We start from the raw sequence: 23,359 nt of genomic DNA on the forward strand, positions 1-23,359 counted from the left end.
TCAGATTGGAAAGCAGACAAAGATGTCACATCAGAAGATCAAACATGACACCACATCTAGAGTGCTGGAACTTCTCCACATAGACTTGATGGGACCTATGCAGGTGGAAAGTCTTGGTGGGAAAAGGTATGCTTATGTTGTGGTGGATGACATCTCCAGATATACTTGGGTAAATTTTATAAGGGAAAAATTTGATGTGTTTGATGTGTTCAAAGATCTTTGCCAAAGACTTCAAAGAGAAAGAGAGAGTCGTGTTATCAGAATCAGAAGTGATCATGGGAAAGAATTTGAGAACAGTAAATTTGCTGAATTCTGTTCATCTGAAGGAATTGGTCATGAGTTCTCCTCTCCCATTACGCCTCAGCAAAATGGTGTGGTAGAAAGGAAAAATAGAACTCTCCAAGAATCTGCTAGAGCTATGATTCATGCTAAGAAGTTGCCTTACCACTTATGGGCTGAAGCTATGAACACGGCCTGATATGTTCACAATAGAGTAACCTTGAAGAAAGGGACCCCAACCACTTTATATGAAGTCTAGAAGGGAAGAATACCTATTGTCAAATACTTCGATGTGTTTGGTAGTAAATGTTATATCCTGGCTGATCGTGAACAAATAAGGAATATTGACCCCGAGAGTGATGAAGGAATATTTCTGGGCTACTCAACAAATAGCAGAGCGTTTAGAGTTTTTAATTCCAGAACAAAAGTTATGATGGAATCTATCAATGTTATTGTTGATGATCAAGAGACTAATGTCAGAGATGATGTTGAAACATTTCTGAATGATGGCCCAACTAATCTTCTGGACAAAAGTAATGAGAGTGAGTCCACTCAAGCTACACCTGAAGCTGATAAATTTAATAAGGGACCCTCTATCAGAATTCAGAAGGATCATCCTAAAGATATCATTATAGGAGACCCAATTAAATGGGTCACCACTAGATCAAGGGAAGTGATCTCACATGCCTGTTTTGTATCCAAGATTGAGCCTAAGAATGTCAAAGAAGCCTTAACTGATGAATTCTAGATCAATGCAATGCAGGAAGAGTTAGGCCAATTCAACAGAAATGAAGTCTGGGAATTGGTTCCAATACCTGACGGAATAAATGTTATTGGAGCAAAGTTGGTTTACAAGAACAAATCTGATGAAAAAGGTGTGGTTACACAAGGATACACTCAAGTTGAAGGAGTTGAATTTGATGAAACATTTGCTCTTATAGCTCGCCTGGAGTCCATTAGATTACTGCTACGAGTGGCATGTATTCTGAAGTTTAAACTGTTCCAAATGGATGTGAAAAGTGCGTTCTTAAATGGCTACTTAAATGAGGAAGTTTATGGTGAACAACCTAAAGGGTTCACAGACCCAAATCTTCCAAAGCATGTCTATAAGTTGAGGAAAACCATCCATGGGTTGAAACAAGCTCCTAGAGCTTGGTATGAGAGACTCACAATGTTTCTCATTGACAATGGATAAAGGAAGGGAGGCATTGATAAGACTTTATTTGTCAAAGATGAAGGAGGAAAGCTCATGGTGGCTCAGATATATGTGGATGATATTGTGTTTGGTGGGATGGCAAGTAAGATGGTTCAACATTTTGTTGAGCAAATGCATTCTGAATTTGAAATGAGCCTTGTTGGAGAACTAACCTATTTTCTTGGGCTACAAGTCAAGCAGATGGAAGATTCTATCTTTCTATCTCAAAGTAAATATGCCAAAAATATTGTTAAGAAGTTTGGCATGGAGAATGCAAGCCACAAGAGGACACCTGCTCCTACTCATTTGAAAGTGTCTAAAGATGAAAAGGGTGTCAGTATGGATCAAAGTCTCTACAGAAGCATGATAGGGAGTCTGCTATATCTCACAACAAGCAGACCTGACATTGCTTTTGTTGTAGGTGTATGTGCTAGATATCAAGCTGAACCAAAGATGAGTCACATTAACCAAGTGAAAAGGATCCTGAAATATGTCAATGGCACTAGTGACTATGGGATGCTATACACTCATGGATCTGAATTTGTATTGTTTGGATGTTGTGATACTGATTGGGCTGGAAGTGCCGATGATAGGAAAAGCACATCAGGAGGATGCTTCTTCTTGGGGAAAAATTTAATATCATGGTTTAGTAAGAAGCAAAATTGTGTGTCTCTGTCTACTGCTGAAGCTGAATACATAGCAGCTGGAAGTAGTTGTTCTCAACTAGTGTGGATGAAACAAATGTTGACTGAATACAATGTCACGCAAGATGTCATGACATTGTACTATGACAACCTGAGTGCTATAAACATTTCTAATAATCCTATTCAGCACAGCAGGACAAAACATATTGATATTCGTCACCATTTTATTAGAGAACTCGTGGAGGATAAAATTGTAGCCCTAGAGCATGTTGCTACTGAGATGCAGTTAGCTGATATTTTTACAAAGTCCTTGGATGCAAATCAATTTGAATTCCTAAGAGGGAAATTAGGGATTTGCATTTATGAAAATTTGTAGCAATTAATATGGAGTAGAAAAAGTAATCAAATTATTGTCTATTTTCTTAAAATAAAGCGCCCCCTTTATGGTAAATCATCACCTAGTCTTGGAAATACCATCTATTACCTTTTCACACGCAACCTCACTGTAGCACCTCAAATTTGCACCCCCCATTCATGCATTCATTTCATTTTTTAGGTCATTAACATTACATATTGCATTGCATCTTGGCAGTCAGCACTGGCATCAAGAGAATTCCTCAGTGCAAAAGAGAAAGTTTTTCCTTGAGATGAAGGCCACATGATTATTCTAGAAAGCTTATATGAGCCAAGGTTCATTTTGAAGCAATTTTACCAAGTGGCAGAAGCCTAAAGTCATCAGTGCACTTCCAGGTCATCTGAGGCCCATAAAAGTCAATTGCAAGTCAACTGAGGGCTAGGAGGTGGAGAAATGGTTTGAGACACTTCATTCATGTCCAAAAGAGGCTTATTCATCATGAAAAACATCTACCTTGAAGATTTTGAAGTCAAATCAAAAGTTTCCAAAAATGGAAAGTGACCTGTAATTTCAAGTTTCCAAAAATGGCAAGTTTTTGGACCACATTCAACTTGACTTTCCAACACCAAAGAAGCTTCAAATGAAATTTTGGTCAACATGAAAGTTGAAGATCTTTCTCTCCTCTTTCCAAAAAGTCCAAGATCATGAGCATCTGATGAATGGTTGAGAAGTTATGAGCAAAGGATCACCAAGTGTGCATGGAAGTTCAACATAACATATCTTTGGTTTCAAAACTCCAAATGGAGTCACTCTTTTTGCAAAATGCATGTCATGACCAATATTTTTCAAATCCATCATTGCATTGCATGAAAAGATCTCATATGATCATTGGCTTACACAAGTGCATTTTGGAGGGAAAATTGGCAATTTAAATTTGGTGCATTACATGAGCTAAACTCCAATCCAATTGTGTTCATGAGTTGATTTTAAGTGAAAATACACCTCCACATGGTACTGTTCATGTCCATTTTGCCATGCATAGGGTGCACTTACCAATTTTGCATCACATTCCATATTTTGTTAATCTTTCATTAGCCATGTATAAACTTAATTACAACATGATTAAGGAGAGGTATATAAGGCTAATCATAACAGAATTGGATGAGTTTTTTCACAATTTCTAGATCTAGATTTTCTGTCCCTCTAAATTTTCTCTCAATTGAAACTTCAAATTTTTGCACATAACACATCAAGATCCTTGCATATTCTGGATTATTGAGCATTGTTGATGAAGGATCAAGCTGTGGATTGAAGATTTTGGCCAAGAATCAAGCAAGTTGAGCTCATGAAGATGAACATGGAACTTGAAGATTAAGCTGCGTGCAAGCCATTTCAGGCATGAAATCATGCATAAAGCTTCAGTACACAAGTGGAGGAGAAGATTTGGATACTTTTGAGGCCTCAAACCCACTGAGTCAACTCAATGTTCTTCAAGAGGTTAGAAATTCGATCATCTTAATTCTTCATTTTATGCACATGATCTTGTAGAACTTTGGATGCTGAGAATTCTTATATAAATTTCATTGAATTTGGTGAAGTATTGATTGAGTTATGGTGAATTCAATTTTGATGCATGAATTTTCTTTCCTTCGATTCGCGTTTGTTATTGAGAATTAGGCTTACATATTGGTAGATTCGTGTTCCACTCGTTGAGACCTTTCCATTGATGTATCATATGCATGTTTCTGGAAAAATTTATGATGAAGTTCATCGTCTCCGCCGTGTGTTGGCCGGAGAAGACGATCGGAATCTTTATTCCGGCCGTCTGATGCAAGCGCTATGGTTTGCCCTGTGTGCGCCACACGTGCTTCCTCATGTCAAGATGATTGGTTGTGGTTCTGTTGACCGCTTCCACGCGTACCTGGACTTGTTGAGTTGGCATGCCAACTCAATTAGTGAAACGACAGTGTTTTGTGAATGCGCCTCCAACCTCCCTTCGATTCCTGGCCGTGTACAATTCTGAATTTTGTTGTTTCAGCGCCTCTATTTTCATGTGAACATGGTTCGATCCTTGGCAATGTTATTTCTATTTTTTTTCCTTCATTTCATTTTCCATTATTCCATGTTAATTCATTTTATTTTCATTCAAATTGAAAAATCCTAAAAAAATAGAATACTAATCCAATTTAACTCAAATTTTTTCCACATGATCATTGGAATGTCTATTATTTTGTGATGTTGATTTCTTGATTTTATCATTGCTGGAATTTGAAATATGCTTGATTATTTGAACATGATGTAAAATGTGACATGTTGTACCAATTCTCTTGTGAAATGCTCATACATTGTCCAATTGCCATGAAATTTGGTATGCTGATTCCTAACATGTTACATGATTTATGAGGCTTGGTTGTGCATTTTTAGCATTTTTCATCTCTGATTGGGACACATGAATGTATGGTGTGACAATGTGTGTCACACATTTTGATGTTGCTCTTGTTCATTTTCATATACATGTCAATTGAGCTTTTCTGATCCTAAATTTTTGCATGATGCTTGTGTTTAAGATGTTGTGTGCACACAAAAATATTCATGATCATTGGATTCATTTCTGTTTTAATGTGGATTTTTTATGTTTGATATCCAATTGTGTGCATTGTGATTGCCTTTGCCTTAGCTTGTTCATTAGATGGCTTTGATTATTGATTTGGATTTGATCCTTTTTAGGACATGTTCATGATTGATTAAATGTGCTTCATGTTGAATATCAACTTCTGTTTTGACTTTTTGCTTTGCCTTTGACCCTAGTCTTTGCACTAGTGGTTTGTACTCACTTTTTGAGCTTTGTATTTCAAGTTCAAGCAATTAGCTCTAGTGGTTGATGTGATCCCAATTCATGAGATGCAAATTACTTTGTACACTAACCTTGGTTGTGTTGTAGGGCCACTGGTGATGAACTCACTTGAGTTGTTTACACCTAGAACTTGCCTTGTGTGCATATTGGAAATAAGCACCACTATTGATTGTCTGTTTGGTTTGTCTGAATATGATATTGACTTGTTTGACTTTCTTACAGGTACATTAGTCGCTTTTAGCTCATTGCTTGAGATTTGCTTTGGTTGTGGTAGGTATACCACTTAGGTAACCATTTTATCCTCCATGTAGTCTGGAAGCCCTGTCGTTTCTTTTGGCAGGCATTTGGCTGAAGTCCTCCTTAAGAGGCAATGACTGTGTTTGTTTACTTTTGTGCTAAAGACCTCCTTGTCGAGGCATGTTACTTAAGTCCTCCTAAGTGAAGAGGCAATTGACAGATAGAAGGGACTAGTAGTCAGTCCCCTGTTAATCGTTGAGTCGTTCATTATGCTCGCACTACGTGCTGAGGCTCTTGAACCTAACCCAAGATCCTTGTATATAGAGTCAGTCAAGTGGAGTAGGGTCCCTCATTCTGGATCCCCACGTCTTCATTGATTCAAGCTCACCTAGGCCCGGGTTAAGAGTTATGAGGTCTTATCCTTATTACCTTTCATCTGCTCACCCTGACGGTCAATGTCAGTGGTTAAGAGCCCTCACATACCCCTACAATTGGCTTGTTTGTCGAGGTTGATATGACCCCTTGACTAAAGCCCGGCTTATTTGTCGAGGTTGATATGACCCCTTGACTAAAGCCTTACCCTTGGATGTTTGAGCCCCCTTATTGGTGTGTTTACTTCATGTTATATGTTTTTGTGTGGTGTGATTGTATCCCCATAGGATTGCTAGACTTCGTATAGTCTCTCGTTTGCATGTCAATTAAGGTAGCACGGTTCCTTCGTCTAGGACTTCCTTTCTTGCGTGAGCTTTCCTAAAACATAAACAAACTTGATCTTCTCTTAAAGACACGTTGACTCCTTCTACTACAGGTGAGTAAGTCTCCCAAGGTCGAGCATCCGGTAGATTGCGTAGTGACGTTGTTCACCTAAAAAGCATAAAACAAATAGAAATAGTTTAGCCGAACTACGGCAACTCTGATTCTCATGTTCAGATGAGATACGTAGGCACGAGATGCGATGTCTTGTCGAGTTTAACTGACGACTAACATTAATCCTTCTTTTCTCTCGCCCTCGTTGCGATTGAGCCTTCCTTTTATCTTTCCCTAGTTGCAATTGAGACCCTTTCTATTTTTAGTGTGTGTTTGTCACCTGCTTCTTTTGTTTGTTTGTTTGGAGTCAGATGTAAGACCATTGATTGGCTATCTGTTTCCTGTTTCTTTTGTGGAGTTGGATGTAAGACCAGCGATTGGCATTCCGTTTCCTATTTGCGTTTGTTTGTTCGGAGTCATATGTAAGACCAGCCATTGGCAGTCTGTTTCTGTTTGTGTGTCGTTCGATGTCTCAGCGTCTTTTTTTTCAGCGTTTTGTTTCGGCGTGCGTTAGCCGAGCTACGAGTGCTCTGATTCTTACTCTGGTTAGAGAAGATACATATGCATAGGATGCAAGGTCCTAGAGAGCACTTTTCCCCATTTCCCCGAACTACGTCGACTCTGATGTTTGTGTTTGACAAACTACGTAGGCCCAGGATGCGACATCCTGCCGAGTCCGCTTTCTCCGTCTTCTTTCATCCTGTTTATTAATCCAGTGTGTGTGCATTCTTTGAGCAGCTATTCAGCAACCTTATTCTTTTCTTTTGAGCGTGGATCCCGTCGAGTACGACGGACGTGAGGGGTGCTAATACCTTCCTCTTGCGTAACCGACTCCCGTACCTTGCAATCTCTGGTCGTAAGACCATTCCTTTCCCTTTTTCAGGTTTACTTTGAGCGTTTCCTTTCCCTTCTTGGGATAAATAACGCACGGTGGCGGCTCTGTGTCTTTTCCCGCCGGTTGTTTTTCGCGTATGCGACAGCTGGCGACGCTGCTGGGGATTACGAGAAGTTGACCTCTTGCTGGTCCATCTTACCTAAACGAGTCAATCCTAGCGCTCTTTAGGATAGTTTTGGTTGCTTCTATTGCTTTATTTATTGCATTTATGATTGTTGTACCGTGACTGTATATATTTGCATATATGTTTGCATGCATCATATTATCATTGTGCTGGATCCTGTACAGGTTGGTTCCTCTGATTTGGGGTGGGTGTTCTGAGTGAGGCCCAATACCCAGGCCCGAGTATACACCTATGATTAGCGTGGTCTCATGTCTCTTCACATGTTGTACGACATGATGCGGAGATGTGACATACCACAGCCGAACGAGGTTCAGTCGAGAGAATCCTTCCGTTTGGAGTATTCCACTCAGGTTGGGTTACCTCTTTTGAGCTGTTGACTTCGGTGACCGTTCTTTCCCGGATCTTTGGTTGAGATGATCTTTTGAGAGCTACAACGGCACACCCGTTGAGTATCTTGCCCGATTGTCAAGACCATTATCCGCATGACCTTATTAGACTTCACCTGTGAGGGGAGGGGTTTGATTCCTACAGATGCAGTTTCTGTAGTGATGCTGTGATGGTGACTTTGGTTCAGTCAGATTTATGGACATTTATGTCTGGGACGCCGGAGGTTTGTCCGTGGTGTTTATCAGTGGGTTCCGTTTATTTCGGATCCCCGGGTTGAATCCAAGAGTACTTGTTCAGAGGATCTTGTTGTCGTCCGTTCAGTGGATGTTCCTGTGATGATGGTGATGTATCCTCCGATTACGTTTATTTCGGAACTCCTCAAGTTGGATTTGTGGTTACTCGGGCCCTCAGATGGTTATGATCAGTTCTGAGATCGGAATTTCAGTACAGTTGATGTTCAGATGACTTGGAGGATGGCACTATGACTTGCATTCATGCATCTGCATCATTCCCATTTTCCATTCATCCGCATCTAACTCATGTCTATCCATACTCAAGGTACATTCTCGATTGAGATTCCGGTTGAGAGACTTCCTGATGTCAGAATGTTATTGTCGAATTATTATCCGTCTCGATGAAACCAATATCGAAGGACAAAATGTTCCTCATACGGATAGACATTGCATTCATGCGTGAGTCATATTAACCTGTCTTCTGTTTTGCAGGTGTCAGTATCTAACCTGTGTGATTAACTCAGGAATCACTGCTCGCGCACGCCGAGTCATTCCTCTGCACATAACTCGTCCGCACGGATACCCTACCAGGTGCAACAAACCCAGAATGATGAATCCACCCAACACTGACATTCTCGAGCTGAAGGAGAAGATGGGTGAGTTGATCAGTGTCATGCAAGGGTTCGCCTTGGGGCAGAAAGCAATCGCTGAGAGGTTGGAGAGGATTGAAAACTGCCTGAGAATGGGGGAAATACAGGGAAATGCTCCGTCGTCTGGAGTAAAGAAACCCTCTGGTAATGGTCAGTACAAGAAGGAGGATGAATCAAGTGAGGTGTATGCCCGAAGGGAACACAATGGGGATCTTCACCACCCGTATGCTGCTACTGTAACAATTCATGTTGGTAATCAATCCGTACAACATCAACAACAGCCGCCTCAACAGAGAGCACAGAAAGTCGGGTGCCAAGTGAGAAAAGGGAAGACAGATCGTCAGTTTGATAAGCCACCCGTGACTTATGCCTTTCTATTTAGGAGGTTGAAGGATCTTGGATTGGTGCAGCCAAGGATGTTGGTTCCGGTAGGACTAGGTCAGAGGCCTACAAATTACGATGAGAACGTCAGGTGCGAGTTCCATTCTGAGGCCCCCGGACATCACATTGAGGGTTGTAGAGATTTTAACCATGTCGTCCAAGATTGGGTGGATTCTAAAGCCATCAATTTCACACCGACACCGAATGTTGATGCTGACCCCGTGCCAATGCATGGTCCTATGGGAATGTACGTGATGTCAAAGGACAAGAGAAAAATGGAGGAGACGAATGTGGATCAGTTAAGAACTCCAATGTCTGAGGTCCAGAGACATCTGATGAAGAGTGGAGTGTCCCCTATTTGTGATAATTGTTGTGCGACTGTCGCTACAAATGGGTGTGCAATGATGAGGGAAACGGTTCAGAGAATGATAGAGGTGGAAATGGATGGTGAACCATGTGAAACACCATGTCAGGCGTTTGAAACCGTCAAGGTGGAGAATGCCATTTTTGCTAAAAAAGAAGATAAAAGGTCATCCATTTCTTCTTACAAACAGGCCATGGAAGCGGTGAAGAATGGAGATGCCCAAGGCTGGGGAAAAATGATGGACATTGCGGTGAAAGCAGATAGGTTCGGGGTCGGCTATCAGCAGGGCCAAGAATCGTCTGGGAAAAATAGAGGACGTCGTCAACCGTTCGTGTTCACCAGTGCCGGAATGCTAGATCCAGATCACGCCTGTGCGAAGGGTGAAGAGATTGACAGTGACTGCGAACTCGATCGTTGGATAAAATCGTGCATACCAGGGATAGAGGTACAGAACTGGAAGGCCTAAAAGATCATCACTGTCACTCTGCGTGAAGAGTAATATTTCTATTTTTCAATTCTGTTTGCATGAAAGCCATACGTTTTGCCCGAAACGTATTGGTCCATTGTAAGGGCCACCTCATGTGTTTCATTTTGCAACATTTTGCATCATTAATAAGTGGATGTTTTTTGTAGTAAAAGCGGTGTTCCCTGTTTTTATTTTATTTTTGCAGTTTAAAAAAATAAAAATGGCAATGTTTGTTTTTATTTTTCCTTCCTTTTGATTTGTCTCATCCCGACCTCAAAAGCAATGCATGAATCAAAATTCATGTAGATGCGATCATTCTCCGGATCTCATTGATAACAATTCTGTTACACCCCTATATGACTTCGACAATCCGATCTATCATACCGAAGAAGAAGGCGAAGAAGATTGTGAACTGCCAGGAGAATTAGCCAGGTTGTTGAAGCAAGAGGAGAAGGTGATTCAACCGCACGAGGAGCGAGTTGAGATTGTTAATCTGGGCACCGAGAAGGTCAGAAAGGAAGTGAAAATTGGGGCCGCTTTGGAGGTAAATGTCAAGTGCCGAAGAAGGACGGAAAGGTGAGGATGTGTGTGGACTACCGGGATTTGAACAGAGCTAACCCGAAGGATGATTTCCCATTACCTCACATCGATGTGTTGGTAGATAATACAACTCAATTCTCGGTGTTTTCCTTCATGGATGGCTTTTCTGGCCATAATCAAATCAAAATGTCGCCAGATGATATGGAGAAAACAACGTTCATCACACCGTGGGGCACTTTTTGTTAAGAGGTGATGCCATTCGGTCTCAAGAACACCGATGCCACGTGTCAGAGAGCTATGGTGACTTTGTTTCATGATATGATTCATCATGGGATCGAATGCTATGTTGATGACATGATAGCAAAGTCCCAAGCAGAAGAGGGGCATTTGGCAGATCTGGCCAAGTTGTGTGACCGATTGAGACAATTCAAACTGAGGTTGCATCCGAGTAAGTGCACTTTCGGAGTGCGGTCCGGTAAGTTGCTGAGGCTTATTGTGAAAGAAAAGAGAAATCGTTGATCCTGCCAAAGAAAAAGCAATTCGAGAAATGTCTAAACCGAGAACGGAAAAAGAGGTTCGTGGTTTCTTAGGTAGATTGAACTGCATCTCACGGTTCATATCTCATATCACAACCACGTGTGAACCCATATTAAAAAAAAAAAGATCAAACGGTCAGGTGGAATGATGATTTCCAGGCGGCATTTGAAAAATAAAAGAATATTTGCAGGAGCCTCCGATTCTGATGCCCCCTGTGGAGGGACGACCGTTAATTCTATACTTGACAGTCCTCGAGGGGTCTATGGGGTGTGTATTGGGGCAGCATGACGAGTCTGGTCGAAAAGAGCATGCAAATTACTACCTTAGCAAAAAGTTTACCGACTGTGAAACAAGATATTCACTGCTCGAGAAAACTTGCTGTGCTTTGGCATAGGCTGCTCGCCGAATAAGACAGTATATGCTGGTTCATACCACTTTATGGATTTCCAAGATGGATCCAGTCAAGTATGTATTTGAGAAGCCAGCATTGAGAAGCCAGCATTGACCGGACGGGTTGCGAGATGGCAAATGATTTTGTCTGAATACGATAGTCAATATACCTCTCAAAAAGCAATCAAGGGGAGTGTATTGTCTAATTACCTCGCCCAGCAACCCATTGAGGATTATCAACCGATGATGTTTGAGTTCCCTGATGAGGACATCATGGTTCTCAAATCGAAAGATTGTGAGGAACCGATCCCGGAGGAGGGGCCTGACCCTGAATCCGAATGGATTCTGATGTTTGATGGGGTCGTTAACGTGAATGGAAGCGGGGTTGGTGTTGCTTTGGTTACGCCAAAGGGGATCCCACGGTCCTTTTGCTGCCCGGCTAGCATTTGAATGCACCAACAACAGTGTGGCTGAACACGAAGCTAGTATCCTGGGTATTGAACCTCAGTGCGTACATCTACTAGGGCAACGCCTTTCTCGCTCGTATGGGATGGAAGCCGTGCTACCGGTTGAGGTTCAGATTCCTTCGTTGAGAGTCCTGATGGACGTGAAATTGGAAGAGGCTGAATGGGTAAGGACTCGGTATGAAGAGTTGAGCCTAATTGAGAAAAAAGAGGCTGGCAACCGTTTGTCATGGGCAGTGGTACCAGCAGCGAATGAAGCGGGCTTTTAACCGAAAGGTGCGACCTCGTGGGTATCGTGGTGGAGACGTGGTGTTGAAAAGGATCTTTCCTCCTCAAAACGATCGTTGGGGCAAGTGGACACCCAATCATGAATGGCCATTCGTGGTCAAGAAGGTTTTCTCTAGCGGAGCCTTGTTGTTGACGACCATGGATGGCGAGGATTTTCCATCCCCTGTGAATGCGGACGCAGTTAAAAAATACTTCGTATAAGAGACCCGCTGGACGAAAAGAATAAAATAGTCCAGGCAAAAAGGGGCATCCCGGCGAACCGAAAAAAATGATGAAAAGGTTCGGGCAAAAATTAGGGATAAAAAGGAAAAAACTGTACACCCGGCAAGTCGAAAACCCCACAAGGGTGGCTTGGGCAAAAAAGGGTATCCCGGTGGACTGAAAACCCGAAAGGGCGGTCCAGGTAAAAGAGGGAATGAAACGAAAAACGTCGTCTAGCATGATCATTTGTACTTTGGTTAAGACACCTGGACAATCTGAAAGCGGAGATCAGTCGGAAGCGTCTTGTTCAGAAGGCAGAAAGTGCGGAGAGTCTTGAGGACATATGGGGTGTAACCGAGTTGGAACTCGATGAGATCACGTGTTCACATTGCCATTAGGATAGATTTTCCTTTTGTGCGCAATTACCTCTTTTCAGGGATTGCTTCCTGTGCTGCTCAGTTACGAGCCACCTTTTTCAATCAATAAAATGCATATTCAGTCAAATAATTTTGTTTTTGTTTTCATTACCGCTTTGATTGCAAAAACATCCGTTTATTTTGATAAGAATCTTTGCATTTTGAGACATAGAGGTCCCTTCCGATGCATGCTCATAAGATTGAAAACGTGAAATCTTATTCGGAAGCCTGAGTGACCTAGGTGTTGAAATTCTGGCACGCCTGGGGCACGTTTTTATCTGACGATCTCTTTTGCAGGTGCTGTTGGTCATTTTGACTAACTTGTAGGTTGTGATATGAAGTTTTCCGACGAAAGATTCCCAGTGGAGTCCAATCAGGGACGAGGTTGATAGAAGAACAGTGAAAGGAGCGTCAAAGAATGACGACGATCCTAGAGGGTAATCAAGAAGACTCTTCAAAGTCTGAGGATTAGAGAGTTGGGCCGGGTCTGAGGAGATCGTTTGTCTCGAAGTAGAGAAAAGCCGAGAATACAAGGTGATGACTCAGAAGAGACCAAATGAGTTTGGGAGCTTTCAAAAGTGGAAAGTTGTCACTATGGTTGGATGGTGAACACCAGTGTTCGACGAGTCGACGGACGTCCCGTGTCAAATAGGTCGTATCTCCCCATCGGGTTCGGGATGGTTATCTCCCCAGCGGGTTCGAGATCGGTGTTTCCTCAGCAGCCAGGCTTGAAGGGTGTTGTTTTCCCCAGCAGGGTCGGGATGGTTATCTCCCCAGCGGGTTCGAGATCGGTGTTTCCTCGGCAGCCAGGCTTAAAGGTTGTTGTTTTCCCCATCAGGGTCGGGATGGTTATCTCCCCAGCAGGTTCGAGATCGGCGTTTCCTCAGCAGCCAGGCTTGAAGGTTGTTGTTTTCCCCGGCAGGGTCAGGATGGTTATCTCTCCTAGCAGGGTTGAGAGTGTTTTTCCCCAGCAAGTCTGAAGTTTAATGCAATCCCCAGCAAGGTTGAGAGTGTTATTTCCCTAGCAAGTCTGAAGGTCGCTGTTTCCCCAACGAAGGTTTGCGTTGGTAGTTTTTCCCCAGCGAAGTCCCCAAGCAGATCGGGTTCAGTGGAGGTCGTCCCTAGTGAGGATTATCCGTTCCCCAGCAGCAGCGCTATTCCCCAGCAGGGTGGAGATGGGAGTGACATCAAGTTCCTCAGCAGAGTTCCTCGAAATCCCTAGTAGAGTCCCCGGAGGGGGATATTTTTTATGCATTCATCATTTAGAAAAGCATAGCATATTGCATCATTAATTGTGTAGCATTTCCATGGTTGTTGAGCATTACGCTGTAAAATTCATGCATCAGCATTGCAAGCATAAGCTAGTCCCAAGCCGTGGTTACCGTTCGAGGATTGGTTTAGCCGGTTGGTGAAGATGTTACTCTGAGGAGTTTGGCATCGCGACGTTGGGTCATCTGGGTTGATTTCAGAATTGGTTTCCCCAACATGGTTGAGAGGTTGGTGTTTTCCCAACGAGTGACTCCCTAGTTGAGTGGGTTTCTCTGCCGTTTCGAGAATGACAGATCAGCAAGCGTCCCCAGCAGTGCTATTCCCCATAGAGTTGGGAGATTGAATCAGGAATTGTGTGCCCAGCAAAGTGATCATTTGCTTTCCCAGCAGGAGTTTTCCTCCCCTTGCATCTTGCAAGCTTGGATCGTATCCCCAATAGAGGCGAATCATTTTTCGACATCCATATGGCACATTTGTAGCGGTTGCTCTTGACAGCATTCAGAATTGGCAATCCTCAAAGAGGTTTACTTCCTCACCCGTCCGTGAAAGGAAAGCTTGACTCCCCAGTGTAGTCCCCGACAAGTGTCTCCCTTGTTTGATATAGGTGGATGTCGTCCTTGCAATACCAGTAAGTGTCGTGTTGATCCCCGTGTGGGTCCTTTCTTTTGGTGTCAGTAGACATCATCTTTCGATGTCGATAAACAATCGAGTTTCTTCTCATTCATCCGTTGATGTCTGGTCGTGGTTTCTCTTCCCATTCATCCGTTGATGTCTGGTCGTGGTTTTTCTTCCCATTCATCCGTTGATGTCTGGTCGGGGCTTCTTTATTCCCATTCGTCGGTAGACGTCTGGTCGTGGTTTCTCTTTCCCATTCATCCGTTGATGTCTGGTCGTGGCTTCTCTCTTCCCATTCGTCCGTTGACGTCTGGTCGTGGTTTCTCTCTTCCCATTCGTCGGTAGACGTCTGGTCGTGGTTTCTCTTTCCCATTCGTCGGTAGACGTCTGGTCGGGGTTTCTCTTTCCCATTCGTCGGTAGACGTCTCGTCGTGGTTTCTCTTTCCCATTCATCCGTTAATGTCTGGTCGTGGTTTCTCTTCCCATTCATCCGTTGATGTCTGGTCGTGGTTTCTCTCTTCCCATTCATCCGTTGATGTCTGGTCGTGGATTCTCTCTTCCCATTCATTCGTTGATGTCTGGTCGTGGTTTCTCTATTCCCATTCATCCGTTGATGTATGGTCATGGTTTCTCTTCCCATTCATCCGTTGATGTCTGGTCGTGGCTTCTCTCTTTCCCATTCATCCGTAGATGTCTGGTCGTGGTTTCTTTATTCCCATTCATCCGTTGATGTCTGGTCGTGGTTTCTCTTTCCCATTCATCCGTTGATGTCTGGTCATGGTTTCTCTCTTCCCATTCATCCGTTGACGTCTGGTCGTGGCTTCTCTCTTTCCAATTCATCCGTAGATGTCTGGTCGTGGTTTCTTTATTCCCATTCATCCGTTGATGTCTGGTCGTGGTTTCTCTCTTCCCATTCATCCGTTGATGTCTGGTCGTGGTTTCTCTCTTTCCCATTCATCCGTTGACGTCTGGTCGTGGTTTCTCTTTCCCATTCGTCCGTTGACGTCTGGTCGTGGTTTCTCTCTTCCCATTCGTCCGTTGACGTCTGGTCGTGGTTTCTCTTTCCCATTCATCCGTTGATGTCTGGTCGTGGTTTCTCTCTTTCCCATTCGTCGGTAGACGTCTGGTCGTGGTTTCTCTTTCCCATTCATCCGTTGATGTCTGGTCGTGGCTTCTCTTTTCCCATTCGTCCGTTGACTTCTGGTCGTGGTTTCTCTCTTCCCATTCGTCTGTTGACGTCTGGTCGTGGTTTCTCTTTCCCATTCATCCGTTGATGTCTGGTCGAGGTTTCTTTGATTCATCCCCCGCAGAGTGCAAATTTTACGGTTCTTTTGATATTCAATCCCTATTTACCTTGAAGGTCTGATAGCCGTTGCTTTCATCCTTTCAGGTTCTCAGTTGATTGAATAGGGGCAGCTGTAGCACCTCAAATTTGCACCCCCCATTCATGCATTCATTTCATTTTTTGGGTCATTAACATTACATATTGCATTGCATCTTGGCAGTCAGCACTGGCATCAAGAGAATTCCTCAGTGAAAAAGAGCAAGTTTTTCCTTGATATGAAGCCCACATGATTATTCTAGAAAGTTTATATGAGCCAAGGTTCACTTTGAAGCAATTTTACCAAGTGGCAGAAGCCCAAAGTCATCAGTGCACTTCCAGGTCATCTGAGGCCCATAAAAGTCAACTGCAAGTCAACTGAGGGCTAGGAGGTGGAGAAATGGTTTGAGACACTTCAGTCATGTCCAAAAGACGCTTTTTCATCATGACAAACATCAACCTTGAAGATTTTGAAGTCAAATCAAAAGTTTCCAAAAATGGAAAGTGACCTGTAATTTCAAGTTTCCAAAAATGGCATGTTTTTGGACCACATTCAACTTGACTTTCCAACACCAAAGAAGCTTCAAATGAAATTTTGGTCAATATGAAAGTTGAATATCTTTCTCTCCTCTTTCCAAAAAGTCCAAGATCATGAGGATCTGATGAATGGTTGAGAAGTTATGAGCAAATGATCACCAAGTGTGCATGGAAGTTCAACATAGCATATCTTTGGTTTCAAAACTCCAAATGGAGTCACTCTTTTTGCAAAATGCATGTCATGACCAATATTTTTCAAATCCATCATTGTATTGCATGAAAAGATCTCATATGATCATTGGCTTACACAAGTGCATTTTGGAGGGAAAATTGGCAATTTAAATTTGGTGCATTACATGAGCTAAACTCAAATCCAATTGTGTTCATGAGTTGATTTTAAGTGAAAATACACTTCCACATGGTAATGTTCACGTCCATTTTGCCATGCATAGGGTGCACTTACCAATTTTGCATCACACTCCATATTTTGTTAATCTTTCATTAGCCATGCTTAAACTTAATTACAACATGATTAAGGAGAGGTATATAAGGCTAATCATAACAGAATTGGATGAGTTTTTTCACAATTTCTAGATCTAGATTTTCTTTCCCTCTAAATTTTCTCTCAATTGAAACTTCAAATTTTTGCACATAACACATCAAGATCCTTGCATATTCTGGATTATTGAGCATTGTTGATGAAGGATCAAGCTGTGGATTGAAGATTTTGGCCAAAAATCAAGCAAGTTGAGCTCATGAAGATGAACATGGAACTTGAAGATTAAGCTGCGTAAAAGCCATTTCAAGCATCAAATCGTGCATAAAGCTTTAGTACACAAGTGGAGGAGAAGATTTGGATACTTTTGAGGCCTCAAACCCACTTAATCAACTCATTGTTCTTCAAGAGGTTAGAAATTCGATCATCTTAATTCTTCATTTTATGCACATGATCATGTAGAACTTTGGATGCTGAGAATTCTGATATAAATTTCATTGAATTTGGTGAAGTATTGATTGAGTTATGGTGAATTCAAGTTTGATGCATGAATTTTCTTTCCTTCGATTCTCGTTTGTTATTGAGAATTAGGCTTAGATATTGGTAGATTCGTGTTCCTCTCGTTGAGACCTTTCCATTGATGTATCATATGCATGTTTCTGGAAAAATTTATGATGAAGTTCATCGTCTCCGCCGTGTGTTGGCCGGAGAAGACGACCAGAATCACTATTCCGGCCGTCTGATGCAAGCGCTATGGTTTGCCCTGTGTGCGCCACGCGTGCGTCCTCATGTCAAGATGATTGGCTGTGGTTCTGTTGACCGCTTCCACGCGTACCTGGACTTGTTGAGTTGGCATGCCAACTCAATTAGTGAAACGGCAGTGTTTTGTGAATGCGCCTCCAACCTCCCTTCGATTCCTGGCCGTGTACAATCCTGAATTTTGTTGTTTCAGCGCCTCTATTTTCATGTGAACATGGTTCGATCCTTGGCAATGCTGTTTCTATTTTTTTCCTTCATTTCATTTTTCAATATTCCATGTTAATTCATTTTATTTTCATTCAAATTGAAGAATCCTAAAAAAATAGAATACTAATCCAATTTAACTCAAATTTTTTTCCACATGATCATTGGAATGTCTATTATTTTGTGATGCTGATTTCTTGATTTTATCATTGCTGGAATTTGAAATATGCTTGATTATTTGAACATGATGTAAAATGTGACATGTTGTACCAATTCTCTTGTGAAATGCTTATACATTGTCCAATTGCCATGAAATTTAGTATGCTGATTCCTAACATGTTACCTGATTTATGAGGCTTGGTTGTGCAGTTTTAGCATTTTTCATCTCTATTTGGGACACATGAATGTATGGTGTGACAATGTGTGTCACACATTTTGATGTTGCTCTTGTTCATTTTCATATACATGTCAATTGAGCTTTTCTGATCCTAAATTTTTGCATGATGCTTGTGTTTAACATGTTGTATGCACACAAAACGTTTCATGATCATTGGATTCATTTCTGTTTTAATGTGGATTTTTTATGTTTGATATCCAATTGTGTGCATTGTGATTGCCTTTGCCTTAGCTTGTTCATTAGATGGCTTTGCTTATTGATTTGGATTTGATCCTTTTTAGGACATGTTCATGATTGATTAAATGTGCTTCATGTTGAATATCAACTTTTGTTTTGTCTTTTTGCTTTGCCTTTGACCCTAGTCTTTGCACTAGTGGTTTGTACTCACTTTTTGAGCTTTGTATTCCAGGTTCAAGCAATTAGCTCTAGTGGTTGATGTGATCCCAATTCATGAGATGCAAATTACTTTGTACACTAACCTTTGTTGTGTTGTAGGGACATTGGTGATGAACTCACTTGAGTTGTTTACACCTAGGACTTACCTTGTGTGCATATTGGAAATAAGCACCACTGTTGATTGTCTGTTTGGTTTGTCTGAATATGATATTGACTTGTTTGACTTTCTTACAGGTGCATTAGTCGCTTTTAGCTCATTGCTTGAGCTTTGCTTTGGTTGTGGTTGGTATACCACTTAGGTAACCATTCTATCCTCCATGTAGTCTGGAAGCCCTGTCGTTTCTTTTGGCAGGCATTTGGCTGAAGTCCTCCTTAAGAGGCAATGACTGTGTTTGTTTACTTTTGTGCTAAAGACCTCCTTGTCGAGGCATGTTACTTAAGTCCTCCTAAGTGAAGAGGCAATTGACAGATAGAAGGGACTAGTAGTCAGTCCCCTGTTAATCGTTTAGTCGTTCATTATGCTCGCACTACATGTTGAGGCTCTTGAACCTAACCCAAGATCCTTGTATATAGAGTCACTCAAGTGGAGTAGGGTCCCTCATTCTGGATCCCCACGTCTTCATTGATTCAAGCTCACCCAGGCCCGGGTTAAGAGCTATGAGGTCTTATCCTCGTTACCTTTCATCTTCTCACCCTGACAGTCAATATCAGTGGTTAAGAGCCCTCACATACCCCTACAATTGGCTTGTTTGTCGAGGTTGATATGACCCCTTGACTAAAGCCTGGCTTGTTTGTCGAGGTTGATATGACCCCTTGACTAAAGCCTTACCCTTGGATGTTTGAGCCCCCTTGTTGGTGTGTTTACTTCATGTTATATGTTTTTGTGTGGTGCGATTGTATCCCTATAGGATTGCTAGACTTCGTATAGTCTCTCGTTTGCATGTCAATTAAGGTATCACGGTTCCTTCGTCTAGGACTTCCTTTCTTGCGTGAGCTTTCCTAAAACACAAACAAACTTGATCTTTTCTTAAGGACACGTTTACTCCTTCTATTACAGGCGAGTAAGTCTACCAAGGTCGAGCATCCGGTAGATTGCGTAGTGACGTTGTTCACCTAAAAAACATAAAACAAATAGAGATAGTTTAGCCGAACTACAGCAACTCTGATTCTCATGTTCAGATGAGATACGTAGGCACGAGATGCGATGTCTTGTCGAGTTTGACTGACGACTAACATTAATCCTTCTTTTCTCTCGCCCCCGTTGCGATTGAGACCTTCCTTTTCTCTTGCCCTAGTTGCAATTGAGACCCTTTCTTTTTTTAGTGTGTGTTTGTCACCTGCTTCTTTTGTTTGTTTGTTTGGAGTCAGATGTAAGACCATTGATTGGCTATCTGTTTCCTGTTTCTTTTGTGGAGTTGGATGTAAGACCAGCGATTGGCATTCCGTTTCCTATTTGCGTTTGTTTGTTTGGAGTCAGATGTAAGTCCAGCCATTGGCAGTCTGTTTCTGTTTGTGTGTCGTTCGACGTCTCAGCGTCTTTTTTTCAACGTTTTGTTTCGGCGTGCGTTAGCCGAGCTACGAGTGCTCTGATTCTTACTCTGGTTAGAGAAGATACGTATGCATAGGATGCGAGGTACTAGCGAGCACGTTTCCCCATTTCCCCGAACTACGTCGACTCTGATGTTTGTGTCTGACAAACTACGTAGGCCCAGGATGGCGACATCCTGCCGAGTCCGCTTTCTTTGTCTTCTTTCGTCCTGTTTATTAATCCAGTGTGTGTGCATTCTTTGAGAAGTTATTCAGCAACCTTATTCTTTTCTTTTGAGCGTGGATCCCGTCGAGTACGACGGACGTGAGGGGTGCTAATACCTTCCCCTTGCGTAACCGACTCCTGTACCTTGCAATCTCAGGTCGTAAGACCATTCCTTTCCCTTTTTCAGGTTTACTTCGAGTGTTTCCTTTCCCTCCCTTGGGATAAATAACGCACGGTGGCGGCTCTGTGTCTTTTCCCGCCGGTTGTTTTTCGCGTATGCGACACTCACTACCTACTCCAACTCTTCCAACTCCCTGCTTCTTCCTCACACTCCTCTACTAGGGCAACTACAATTTTTCCACAAAAACGTCAAGATGTCACAACATCAAACTACATCTGATTCAAAAACTACTAAGTCTACTCACAAGGTTAGCACTCCTTCCATGGATATTCACGATGATAAGATTTTGGATGTGGTTCCTCTATCTGTTATTCCCTGTGAAGCCCTTGATTTAAACCATCCCATGGATGCCTCAGCTTCTGCATGCCCCAATCAAGGTAACATCTCTAGTATCCCTTCTAGCTTAACTCATGCCACTAGTTCTAAGGAAGATATACACCACACTGATCATGTCATAAGAAACCTAGTCACCAGAATCCTTAATGAAGGACATTCTGTGAAGGGAGTCTCTACTCCCCTGACTAAAATGTACCCCTCTCCTGAGGTTGAACATCATAGTGAGAAGGATGACGATTCCTCTAGATCTGAGAAGGACATGGCTGCTGAAGGTTTGGGTTCTCTAGGGAAAACTGTGTCTGGTAAAGGAAAATTTGTGGAATCTATAACTGCCAATGCTTCCCATTCTGAGAAGCATGATGTTGCAAACAATGTGATTGACCTAGAGGATGATAGGTCTGATGATCAAGAGGATAACTTACTTCATCACTTAAAGCCAAGTGTGGCTAAGCGTATGAAGACGAGATAAGGAAGATCTGTGGCTAAAATGATGTTAGCTAAAACAGCTAAGAAGACTGCTGGTGTTGGTCCTTCCAAATCTTAGAGCAAGGTTGAAGTAAAGAAGAGGAAGGTTAGAGAAGTCTCTGAGTCTGAAGAAGATCTCCTTGACATCTCTCCTGTGAAGAAGACCACTGTGAGGAAGTCCCCTGTGAAAGTTGTTCTTGTGCATTTGGATAATATCTCTTTCCATCTTGAAGATGGAGCTGCCAAATGGAAATTTGTGATTCAAAGAAAGGTGGTTGTGGAAAGGGAGTTAGGAAAGGATGTTGTTGAAGTCAAAGAGGTCATGGACCTAATAAACACTGTTGGGTTGATGAAGACTGTGGCTGGGTTATCTCCATGCTATGAGGGTTTGGTTAAGGAATTCATTGTCAACATTCCTGAGGATATTGTTGATAAGAACATCAAGGAATTTTGCAAAGTATTTATGAGAGGTAAGTGTATCACTTTCTCTCCCACTGTTATTAACAATTTTCTGGGAAGAAGAGTTAAGGGTGCAGGTGAATTGGAAGCTACAGACAATGAGGTCTGTAGAGAAATTACAGCAAGGAAGGTGAAAGGGTGGCCTATTAAAAAGCATTTTCCTGTTGGGAAATCGGCTATCAAGTATGCTATATTGCATAAAATAGGATCTGCAAATTGGGTGCCTACCAACCACATTTCCACAATTTCTAATACCCTTAGAAGATTTATCTTTGTTGTTGGAACCAAACTAAAGTTTGACTATGGTAGATTTATGTTTGAACAAATTGTCAAGCATGCATCTACTAATGCAGTGAAACTGCCTATAGCCTTTCCCTCTATGATTTGTGGGATTATCCTGAGTCAACACCCTAGGATTCTGAGTTTTAATGACTTACCAAGTAGAAGAAAACATGTTATTTCAGTGCACTATAAACTGTTTGAAGGTAGTCATGTCGAAGACTTTGTCATGACATCTGCTATGAGAAAGCTAACCTCAAAAGTTGGAACTATTGTTGAGCTGAAGGAGACTTGTAAAGAGCTGGGTGAAGGGATAAGGGTAGCAACAACTAGAAAAGAATCGTTGGAAGCTCTGATTGCAAGCTTGGAGCGAGCTGAAGGTGAGAATATTGAACATGCTAAGGAAGATGAAGCCCATACCTCTAGTGAGAGGTTTGCAACTAATGATGAGACAAGTGGAAATTCTATTTCTGATGCTGATGAAGTTGCAAGCTCAAGCTCCTCTGATTAGCTCCTTTGAATTTGGCCCCCATTGATGTAATGATTTTTGTTGCCGTTTTGATGGATTTTCTTGATCTTGGTAGTTATGTTCTGCTGTTTTGATGTTTACTTTATTGGTTTGTATCTCATCTTGCTTAAAGTCGTTAATGTACTTGGTTTTGCAACCCTTAACTTTTGACATTTTGGTTTATGACTGAATAGACATTTATTTTGTCTCTTTGGTCTCTTTGGCTAAAAAGGGGGAGAAGTGGCTATGGCTATAGATGATGTTGGATGTTTGAAACAAAGAGGGAGAAGAGGGGGAAGTGTTTTGTCTGTGTGAAGCAGATTGGTGCTTGGTGTGGACTAGCTGAAGGGGGAGGTGGTGTGTTCTGAACACAAGCGCATGTGTGTTTACTAGTTGCTATTTTTTCTAGTAATGTGTGTATGTTTACTTCTGCTGCTGAACTGATACTGTGATTGATTTCTTGTGAAACGTATGATTTGATGTATACTTTAGCCAAAATTTGCCAAAGGGGGAGTTTGTTGGTTCTATGTGTTGGCATCAATTTTGGTAAAACTTAGTGTTATCACAAGATGTTACGCGTGTTGTCTTGACGTGTGATATCAGCTTTCTGCAGGATGTTTAAATATGGTTGTGCAGGATTTAACTAAGATGTCAGACCCGATGTTAAGACATGTGTA

General features: G+C 42.0%; 1 protein-coding gene across 1 annotated transcript; it reads left to right on the forward strand.

Moving 5' to 3' along the window:
* The first annotated feature begins 21,161 nt into the window (after nucleotides 1–21,161).
* Nucleotides 21,162–22,685, forward strand: LOC127101109 (uncharacterized). The gene is made up of 2 exons (XM_051038447.1): nucleotides 21,162–21,367; nucleotides 21,704–22,685. Exons 1-2 carry the CDS (start codon nucleotides 21,162–21,164, stop codon nucleotides 22,683–22,685), a joined length of 1,188 nt encoding a protein of 395 aa, XP_050894404.1.
* Nucleotides 22,686–23,359: the final 674 nt, after the last annotated feature.

The sequence above is a fragment of the Lathyrus oleraceus genome, chromosome 1 (assembly GCF_024323335.1).
Source record: "Lathyrus oleraceus cultivar Zhongwan6 chromosome 1, CAAS_Psat_ZW6_1.0, whole genome shotgun sequence".
Lineage (NCBI taxonomy): Eukaryota > Viridiplantae > Streptophyta > Magnoliopsida > Fabales > Fabaceae > Lathyrus > Lathyrus oleraceus.